This window comes from Kryptolebias marmoratus, linkage group LG8 (genome assembly GCF_001649575.2).
Source record: "Kryptolebias marmoratus isolate JLee-2015 linkage group LG8, ASM164957v2, whole genome shotgun sequence".
Classification (NCBI taxonomy): Eukaryota; Metazoa; Chordata; class Actinopteri; order Cyprinodontiformes; family Rivulidae; genus Kryptolebias; species Kryptolebias marmoratus.
In genome coordinates this window covers 27,328,416-27,339,458 of record NC_051437.1, presented here as the reverse complement: position 1 = coordinate 27,339,458, position 11,043 = coordinate 27,328,416, and the positions used below count along the sequence as shown (strand labels likewise).

Here is an 11,043-nt window from a genome sequence, read left to right as displayed (position 1 = left end):
CTAACGAGCCTCCATTGTTAGGAGAGTGAGAACAATTTGCAAGCAATCCAGCTTACATCACATCTCAGCTTTAAAAGCTCAACTCCACACTCTCTATTTCTGAACTGAGAAAGCTCCTCGGATGAGAAGCGAAACGTCTTCAGCTACAGAATAGAAGTCCAGTTGTTTTTGTTTTTTAACTTTTTTTTGAATTTGTGATAGAACTGCGTTATCGTCCCACCAGGACCCTCCAGCCTTAGATTTTTCTGTCCTGATTGCCGCTGCTAACATCAGGAGTAGACTCGCCTCGCCACATGATGCGAGTTTTTACAACAGGTGTAGAGCGAATTACACAGATACCATCTAAAGAGAATGAAAAAGTCATCTTCTTAAGAGTAACAATTCTCTCAAAACAAACTGTTCACAAAAGTGACACCATGTTCTGAGAAAGCTGCACTCTCTGTACCTGAGGACCATAAATACGACACTTTTCTTTTAAAAGATGTTTGGCACATGGTGTTCGGCACATGGTGTTCAAAGACTTCTAAGCTGACCCCAACGTTGAGGGGCCGTCTACTCGCAATAAAGCCGTCACTAGCTAATAACTGGTGTCTGCTGATGAATAGGAAATTATCCACAGGGTTAATTTGCTGCATCTGGCCCAGCTTTTTAAGCTTGAGCCAACTGGGGCCTAACAGGAAGGTGAAGGGAGGGGGGCAACAAATCAGGAGGGAAGCTGGGATCTGTGGTTCAATTAACGTGTGTTTTTTTCTGTTTTTAGTCCAGCTTTTTTTAAAGGTGGTACGTATGTGATGTGTGCTGCCTGCTCGCCTTCATGGCTGTGTTTTCATGTTGTCCCCGCATGTTTATGAACAGCAGTGAACTCAGCGTGGGGCTAGTGTCTGGAGCGTGTAATTGAAACACCGTCCCTCGCAGCGCTACACAGTGACCCCACTAATCTTCTTCTGACAAAGTGGATTAGCTTCTATAGGGTCATATGGCACAGTGAGACAGCTTAAACACAACACAGGCGGGCTAGATCCGGACCTGCAGACCCTTAGATTCTCCCTACATCGAACAAATCTTAGGGAACCAACAGAATCACAAACACATTCACCAAAACGCCTCCCTTTTAAGAAAAGACTGTAAAACTGCCTGTGATGTCATACACTCTACTGGCAGGACAGTTATTAATGTAAACATTGGTAAGGATCATTCCAGAGCCAGTAGGGGAGTTCAAGGAGTACTGTATACAAAAAAAGTGACTTCATGGAGCTTTAAAGCCCAAGTCAAGCCAAAACACGGGAGCTGACGTTACAATGGCAGCTCAGTATAGGTTAAATACATGGACAATGATTTGCCTGTTAGTGGTTTTAAGGTATACCACGCTGTAAATTATTTTGTTTCTGTTTGTAGACTTTCTCTTACCTTTCCTCTGCAGGAAGAGTCTGAGCAGAGGGCTAGCAGTGGAGATGGCCTTGCAGTAGTTGTCGTCATTGTTGATGGGCAGCAGGTCGCCGTGAACGTCGGCGTAGGCCACCAACAACTCCACGTTGGGGATGCGATGCACGTGCTGCAGGAGGCCATAGAACTCATCGAAGCGACCCGGCTTCGACCGATCCAGAGAGAACCGACGAAACTCTGCACCAAACTGGAACGGGGCAGAGAGGCATGAGGATGTGAGCGCACATTAAACCACCTCAACCATCAGACACGGGTGAAAATACTCCTGAAACCAAAACGCAGCTGAGACCGGGATTCTGCAACATTTCAGTCAGCAAATTTAAGACTTTTTAAGACATTTTATAGATCACCGACTCAAATTTAGGACCTGCATGAACTACAAAAACTAAAAACGATTTTTCCACGGCTGTGGTGGCTCGGCGGTCAGTGCCGCGGCCTCGTAGTCCTGAGGCTGCAGGTTCGAGCTCAGGCTGCGGCAGGAAGGGTGTCCAGCATAAAACAATCGCCAAATCATTCGTGCGAGTTTGCTCGCTGTGGCGACCCCTGAAGAATTTACGGTAATTCCCACGTCTGGCTCACAGTTTCCCTCTCTCTGCAGAGAGAAGCTAGCCACGGAGAGGTACGGGCCTGAAAAAACAAGAAGGAGGAAACTATCATGGCCGTCGCTAAAAGAATCTGAGAAGAATTTCTTTAGGCACAAGTCGCTTATGTTTAATGGAAGCCCACTGGTCTAAATTATTAAACTCTTCTGATAATATGCATGTAGGACCATGCCAGCCGCAAGGACAAGCCTACATACCACGTCATAAATTATTAATGTAAACATTTTGATGAGCATGCACATGTTTGTGAACATGCGAATGAGACTGCCTTATCTGCTTGTCTTACAGGACATCTGGTTCCATAATTAGACAAAAATCTGTGCTTTCAGCATGCTTGCATTTCCCTAAGAGCTGCTGCTGGTTTGTGAGTGACGATGAGTGCGGTTTGGCAGGATAAATGCCCCCCTGATTACTGATCTTCGTGCAGCTGTGTGGCTGACACACGGCGCAGATAATGTCTCACTGCTGATGTTCAGCAGAACTGGTTGTTGTGGTTACTGTTGCCAAGCGCTGACAAAAGACCAGCCACAATTTAAGGCCAGCTTGGACACTTGTTACACATCAGAGCAAAGGTGTGTATAAATTAAAGTTTGGGAGTGAAATAAATGAATATGAAAAAGGGGAATGATTTAAAGTTGGAACAAATTGTTTGTCTTTAAAGAAGCATAAAGGGGGAGAAAGCTATGGGTTTAAAAAAAGAAGTAATTTATGGTAACACATGTAAATAGTAATAAATAAAGTAGTTTTAAGTAGCATTCTTTGGTGCGGACTACTGCTCGCCGCGGAAGGAGACAAGCTGCAGGCCGAATGACACCTGTACACCCGGGGAAATGAATACTATAACCGGCAGGTATCGACACCTCGAGCAATGCTTTTTTTCCTCTCTTTTTAAGTCATAAATGCTCAGAAAGAAAGGCGTGTATAAATCCCAACAGGGTGTGGTGGGGAGGGAAACTGTCAAAACTTCGGCGAACGAATGAAGGTAGCGGCGGAAGGAGCTGTGACAGGTGACACGGACTCGCTCAGCTGACGTTAACCTCCACCTTCAAAAACTTACACAAAACTCAAATTACACCTGCGTCACAGTTAAGCTCGAAATCTGGCAAAAGTGGTCGACTTTAAAAAAATAAAATAAAATAAGCAGCTTCAGTTTGCTTGTATGTAATTAGTGCGACATCATAACCCCGCTACCGAGCCACTTAGTTAGCTGGCTAAATTAGCAAGAGGGGGAGCTAATCGGTACGGCTGTTAAATAACGGAAAGAAGTGACGAAAATAAGTCAAATAAAACACCCGGATTACCTTGCTCTTCACCTCCACGGTGCCCAGAGAATGGCTGCTCGGCGCTCGGTGGTTCTTGTTCATGTTTCGCTAGCAGCGGGACCGCCGCCGGGGCACCGTCCCCACAAACACACCGCCCTGCTCCGAGTATCCGAACCAGAGAGTTGATATTTCCAGGAACACAAACTGTCCCGTGAACTCCTCACCGCGCGCCGGTTAGTGTTGCGTGTGTCTCTCTCTCTCTCGCTCTCTCTTTAAATAAATATATTTATTTAAAAAAATAAATTTAAAAAAAGGAAGAAAAGCGACAACGGCTGTCCGCCAGCCTGGATCAGCTTGTAAACTTATCTCCTCTCATATTTGTAGCTGCCCGAAGTAGTTCCGCCGCCGCTCGGTGCTGTCTCCGAACTCGCCTCGGTGTTATGCGAGACCTGGGCGCTTCAAAATAAAAGCCTGACTTCAAAATAAAAGACTCAGCATGACTTCAAAATAAGACTTTTTTCTCACTTATTATATTAGAAAGGCCATGTGCAATGTACAAAAAAAGTCAGGGAAGTGAGTGTTGTTGTAAATAAAAAAGAGAGTTTGGTAAATTATGGCAGTTTTCTTATTTATTTTAGAGATGTATTTAAATAACTTAAAATATTCAAAGTAATTCAGAAATACAGTAAACAGTGGAGTGGTATTTTTCCATTTGCATGTATGAATAAAGTGTTTACTCGAAATGATCACAAGATTAATGACATCAGAGTCCAAATTGTCCATGAAATAAAGAACATCCTTACATGATAAAGAAGATATATTAAAGAGGAGTGAGACCCAAATATGAATATAACTGTAGAATAGATTAACTGTTGTTTTTATTTCAGAGGAACAAAAGACACATGGAACAGAATTAAATCTTAAATCTTCTATGTAGAAAATCTCCCACAGGGTATTTCAAAACAAGACTTGTTGTTTTCATTTCTATCAGTGTCCGAACTGTATTGTTGTACTTAATAAATATTATTATGTATAACAGAATAGATGCTTAAAGGTTTAACTTTTAAATGTTTACATCTCTGAAGGCTTTAACTTCTTATGCAGCGTCAACCAACAGCTTTCAGCTTGCAACATGCACACAGTTTATTCACAGGACTATTGTTTTCTAGCTCTCCACTATCTGAGATAGTATCTTGCAAAGTTACTGAGATACAGTCATTACTTTGAGATAATATCTTATAATTATGATTTAGTATCTCATAATCATCACTTAACATCTTCGTATTATCATATACTGCGGCATAGGGTTGAGGTAGTATCTCTTAAATATGACTTTATTGTGAGAAATCTCATAATAAAGTCCAATTAGCTTCATAATTATGTATTATTATCTCAGAATTATGACAGCATTTCATTATCATCAAATACTAAGTCACAGTTTTAAGACAGTATATCATATTTATGACTCAACATCTAAAAAATATGATTGTGTCTCATATTTTTATCCAGATTTGTAGCTGCTGTTATAGATCCTATCTTATACTTATGAGATGCTTCATCTTAATTTAGAGATTTTCTGTCTAATAAATAATAACACAGTGTAATATTTCATGATTACTGTTTATCTGAAGATGATCTTTTTTTAAATCTTTGTAAGGACCACATATTTTTTTATTGCACCCTGATTGGTTGGAATGTATACTTACTGTTTTACCTTGACTGTAAGTTAATAAATAAATTCTTGAATACATATAAAGATGGATATTTGTGCCAGCAGAAAGCGTTAGCCACGCTGACTTTTCATTCTTAGAGTACAGTGACATCTCCTGGCCAGAAACCAAAAATGCTGCTGCCATCATAAACCCTGGAGACATTTTCATGTTTCAAGTCAAACTATTGGTGTTCTATTATGCACTTTTAGTGGTTTTTATAAATAACTAAAAACAAACAGAACAAACGATTAACGATTTCACTTATTTTTAAAAGCTGGTCAAGAGTTGACGAATAAAAAGAAGGTAAAACTGCTAAGACTGCAATAATCTATTTAAAGTGGCAGTTATTTAACATAAAAAACAATAAAGTGATATTAAATTACACAACTTTATCTGGTCACATTTTGATTGAATGAACCATGGCTGTGGAAAAACTCACTGCAGGTAAATCCTACTGACTGGATTAACCGTTTATTTAGCTAATTATACAGGTTAGATTTAATTAAATTAAATGTGGCGAGACAATAAGTCTCTGTGGAGTACATATTGTACATATTTTGATCACTTGTCATAACTTGCATGAACAGCATGACAAAATATATGCTTAGTGTACTTTCAGACATCATTTTGAAGAAAATTAAACAATGTGTGAATTGTTGTTTTGGTTTATTATCTTGGAAACAGACTGAGATGCTTTGGCTCTCCTTGTTGATAAATCTGTGACAGTATGTGTAATAACATATTATCCTTTTAGTGGAGTTTATCAATGCTATCAGTGAACAATTTATTAAACTAGATAAATTCTAGTTTAAATTATGTACTTTGGCTCCTGGTGTCATTTTGTCTCATTAATAGTGATGGGCATTTCGGCTGATTGAGAGCCGAAAGAGATGACTCTTTTTGGTGAGCTAAGCCAACTTCATCATTATTTAATAATACACCCTGTTTTTATTTGGTTAGTTTTAGTTTTATTGTTGATTTTCTTGTGTTTTGTGTTCAGAACAAAATATCAGTGCCTAGTTTCGTGTTCTCTGGTTTGTTTCTCCTCATATTGAGTTTTGTACTGTTTGTCCTCCATGTTTAAAAAGTTCAGTTCGTTTCCCTTGACACATCGGACATTTCTTCGTTTTGTGGTGGCAGCTTTTTCATTCTCACTGCTGACAGACTCATTCTCTGCATCTTTCTTCGATGCACATTCTCTCCAGCAGAAGTTCCCAACCTTGGTCCCCAGGGCCCACTTTCCTGCATGTTTCTGTTGTTTTCCTGCTTCAGCACAACTAAATTAAATCAATCAGATGATCAATGGATCATTAATAAACTTCTGCAGAATTTGATGACATATTGAAGAGGTATTTCAGTCACTTGAATCAGGTGTGTTGGAGCAGGGAAACATCTGAAACAGGACCGTGATCATGGTTGGGAACCTCTACCTCTACCACTCATCTTATGACATTGATTGACACAGGAAATAAGTAATAAACCATCTATGTTAAAAGCATATATAAAAAAAATTACTTTAAACATCGTGGTTCCCTATCCAACTTCTACTTCTACTTCCCTCAGGTGGTTCTAGAGCCATTTACTCCTTGAAACATGTGACAGAAACCTTTCACATTGGGTTTTGTTGGTAGACTCCTCAAAAGTGAGAACAATCCAAACGACTCAGAATAGATTGGTGGGTCAGTGACTAGAAGTGACTCCAGTGAACATTTCAATGTGACAGTCCCAACTATAAACCCGAATCTCCCAATCCACAAGTAAAGAAACCTTTAAGATGCCTAATGAAACATCTTAGAGAAACAGTTGCCTTTTGTTCAAGTACCTAGAAACGGTGAACCACTGGATTCTTTCCCCACTTTGTATTCATGGAAGAAGACAGTTGCTGTTTAATGGAATGAAATATGGGACATTTCATCCTCTTCCATCTCTGCACCTCACTGACACTTGTCACAAGCTAGATTGTCACAAATAGGAACAGTCTTGGCACCTCCTTCTTGCCTTGTGATCTTATTGTTTGCATTATGTCTTAATGTTTTCATTTTTTTTCTATTACCATTTCCTCTCCCATCCAATTTCTGCTGTCTCATTACGATCCCTGTCTCGCTCAAATCATCACTGACTTCTGTCTCCTCCCGCTCGCGTCCTTCACTATTTTATCGGTTCATATCTCATTTCCTCCCGAGTGATTTCGGTCACTATATTCTTTCCTTGAATTGTTTTCATTGTGGCTGTGCAGCAAGGCTGTGCAAACTGCAGGAGGCGCTAATAGTGGGACAGGGTCTGTAATCATCCTCCCCCTCCCCAGCCTCTGTGTCACCCAGCTCTGGAGAACAGGCCTCAAAAAATTAGTCGTTTTAACTCAATTTTTGGGCAGAAAGCTTAACCCAGATCAACCCTGCTGAGATGAAACAACCCAGGGTTGGCTCGGTCCAAATTTGACCCAATGTTGGGCTACAGATGGAGTTCTTTTTACCCAGCAGTTTTTAGTGTGTCCATTTTACCATCTTACCTTTAATTATTACATCCTGAAGCAGAGGTCTTTCTGACCCAACCACTGAGTACAACGTTTTGATTCAATATTTCATCAAACCATCCCAACCTAGGACCCAACAGTTTTAATCCAGCTGTCTTTATCAAAATAACTCAGCAGGTTTTTAACAAGAATCATCTCCACCTTCTCTCCTAACAGTTTCCCCACAGGGGGCGCTATCAGCCTCCCCACCACAGTTATTATTGCAATATTTTGCCCTTGTTTTTCCCTCATTTCATCACCTGCAGTCTGTTCTTGCTCCTCTCACTAAGGTGCGTGCAGGCAGCAGCTCAGGTGGACCAGGAAGGGTTCGCTCTTCCTGTCTGCACGGGGCTTTTTGTCCTAACGGGCTGCACTTCTTTGTGTCTGGCATCTCACACTCCAGCTCCTCTCCGTCACTTCCCTCCATGCACAGGGTGCGCTCTCCCACTCCTCCTTTTCCCTTCCCTCCCCTCCTCTCTGTCCCTGTCACCCATCTTAGCCTCCCTGGTGTCCTCTGACTCCCATTTTCCTTCCCTCCCCTCCCCCAGCTCCCTTCCCCTTTTCCTTCCCTTCTCTCCCTCCCTTTGAAAGACTGTTAAACGCTCCTTCTGCACACAGCACTGCAGATGAGGCCTCCGCCTCCCCCACAGTCTGCCAGACCTCTCGCTCTCTCTCTCTCCTTCAGACTCCCCCACGTCTCCTTCCCACTTCTCCCTCCCTCTTTGCTCCTTACAGCAGCATAGCAACACTGACTAACCAGCCGAGGAGGGTCTTGCCTCCCTCTTGTGCCGGGGTAATTTCCCTCCATTTTAAGTTCTTCATCCCACAGTGCCAAAGGAGGAGATTTTAATTAAAAAAAATATGTGCATCTGGCCTGGGTTGTTGTAAAAGTAGGACTCACTACATGTGACTCCTTTTAACTGCTCAGATCTGCATGATTGAGCTGTTTGTTTTCTTTTTTACTATTGGGAAGTGCCTTATATCCATCAGATGTCAGCAGAAAAAAAGGCAAAGAAGGGGTTCTGTTTTTAAGCAAACACATATCTGTCCTTGGGAACACAGACCGGGTCAGTTGAGTATGGCGGTCTAACTAGTACCTCTCTGACAACAGCATCACAGACTCTTTTGTTTGCACTTCATCACGAACCTATTAAAGGGATGCTAAGAAGCTAAAAGTACAGGGAGCCTTAATTGGCAGCGGGCGATAATGTTTTTGCCCCTTCTGTGTGTGTTAGTTTGTCTGCACTGTTTGTAAAATATCTCACAGAGTGCTTTTAATGAGACTTTGAGAAAGTAATGATTGGATTAACATCTTTAACTTATTAACTTTTGAAAGCAACCCAATGAATGAATTCAACCCAGTTCTAAATGATTGCCAATTGAACACAAATATGTCTGTAACGCTGTTAATTTTACAGAAACTGGACTAAAATTTGGTGTGGTTGTAGCTGAGCATAGTCCCCAACACATACTTTGAGGGCAAAAACCTTGGTTGGTTTGTCTGTGAGCAAAATATCTCATAAACCACTGGATGGATTTCAGTAATAATTAGCTCTTCATCTACAGCTGATTAACTTTTGGACTCAACCCAGCTAAAGATGGCCGCCACAGCTAATCGTTCGTAGCCTGCACAAAACTGGCTCAGTGAATTTTTCAAATACGGAGCTAATATTTGGTGTGGTAGTTCAGAGGGGTTCATAAAATATTCTCCAAGCGGTAACCAATCGCAGAAGAGACTGCGATACTTCATGAGATCGTTCACCATGATGCTTTCAAGGTTTGACCAAAATGGCCGACTCCAAAAAGGTTATTTCTCATGATAAGGTGATCTTAGTCTAAACATCTGCCTTTTATTCACAGACTGGGTTTCCGTTTTAACTGTTGATTTCGCACTGATTCATATAAATCTAACAGTGAGAATATTTTATTCTACAGAACCATCGTTGTTCAAAGAAGAAGCAAAACAGATCTTCAACACTGGAGTTCCCTGGAACCCATACAAATACATCATTTTCATTTTAACAGGTCAAAACTCCGAAATGAACACACTTTACATCTGCGTAGACACATATTTACAGTCATGGTAAAAAGTGCATAAATGCATATTCTAGCCCTCAGGTCTTAAATTTAAGGAAATATCTAAGACTTAATTACACCACGTCGCAGTTCATTTATGAACATTAAAGGCAAAATACAAAAACTTTCTTATAAAAACTAAGTCTGCCCTACCTAGTAGAAACCATGTGCTGCGAATCAAACATACTGATCATCTATAAAAACAGCTTCTGTCAGTTTACTGCTCCAGAGCTTCTAAGTACTGAGAAAGGAGGAAAAAATGGCAATAATCTTAGAAAATCAAGTGTTGCCGACCATTTCCAAACACATTTTAATCTGTTTTTGTACTATTAGTAAGGGTTATTGAAATATACAAAAAAGAAACATTCAAGTTTCCAGTTTTCCCAGAAGTGAATATTCCACCGGTAGGTGAAAGACTCAAAGTTTACGTCCAAACAAATCCAAAACGCCTCGACAAGTATGGCTTTTTGTTCCCTGCCTCTGAAAGGTGAAGGCGGAGGACGGTGACGTGTCTGTCCATTACCAAAACAAATCATCAACTAGTGGACAAATTTTCACTTCGACAGCCCAATTCAAGATGGCTGCCACAGCCAACTGTGCTTAAAAACGCACACAAACATGGCTATAAGGTTATTTTCAAAACAGCTGAAGCTCTGACATTTCTCAACACAAGATGATCTTAGTTTGGAGACCTGGCATGAAAAGGATTCCTTCAAAGAATCCTTCGCCTTTAATTAATAAAGGCTGCCAGGAGAAAGCCTCTTCCCCCTGAAAAACAACAACAAAACAAACAAACAAACAAACCACAAGAGTCCTGGACAAATGAGACCAAACAACCAATACAAACTACCAAACACGGTGGTGGACGAGTAATGATTTGGGCTTAAATTTGAAACCACAACTTGTAGTTAGCCTACCTCAAACTCCTCTGTTTACTAAAGTTAGTTTTTAATCTTAGTTAAATCATCTGTTACCATCCGTCAGTTTTATTAGCGTTTGTGGATCTTGACCTGGTTTTCTTAAACTTTTTTAACGAATGTTTTCCTCTTGTGTAACTCTCGTATTTTATGTGGTATCAGAAATTTCCTTGGGGATTGTCTTTTCTTATTATGGCTTCAATAATTGAGTAAAATTGTATGTGATGCTACAAATTTGTATTTTGTTTTTACCGTCTTGGAACACCGGTTGAAAAATAACCTTTTGGCCAAGTTTGGAACATTTACATTTATCTAACGCTCATTTATGTACACTATCCTTGATAAATAAACTACTGAACTACAAAAACTAAAGTAGTCTTGAGTCAAAGGGTGAAGCTTTTTGTCCAACAGCTGAAGCTCAGCTAAAACCGAATCACGACACAAGACAATGACCCCAAACACATCAACAAATCTACAACCCAATGGTTGAAATGAGTCAAATAAAATAATAATAAATGC

The 11,043-nt window shown here is 40.5% G+C and overlaps 1 protein-coding gene across 1 annotated transcript in view; it reads right to left on the bottom strand.

Annotated features, from left to right (window-relative positions):
• pard6b (par-6 partitioning defective 6 homolog beta (C. elegans)) overlaps positions 1 to 3,728 on the bottom strand; it is a 20,894-nt gene extending 17,166 nt beyond the window's left edge. The window contains exons 1-2 of the mRNA XM_017433455.3: positions 3,347 to 3,728; positions 1,408 to 1,630 (exon numbers count right to left, since the gene is read on the bottom strand). Coding sequence (XP_017288944.1) covers positions 1,408 to 1,630; positions 3,347 to 3,409 — 286 coding nt within the window. The 5' untranslated portion in view covers positions 3,410 to 3,728. The remainder of the gene's footprint in view (positions 1 to 1,407; positions 1,631 to 3,346) is intronic.
• Positions 3,729 to 11,043: the final 7,315 nt, after the last annotated feature.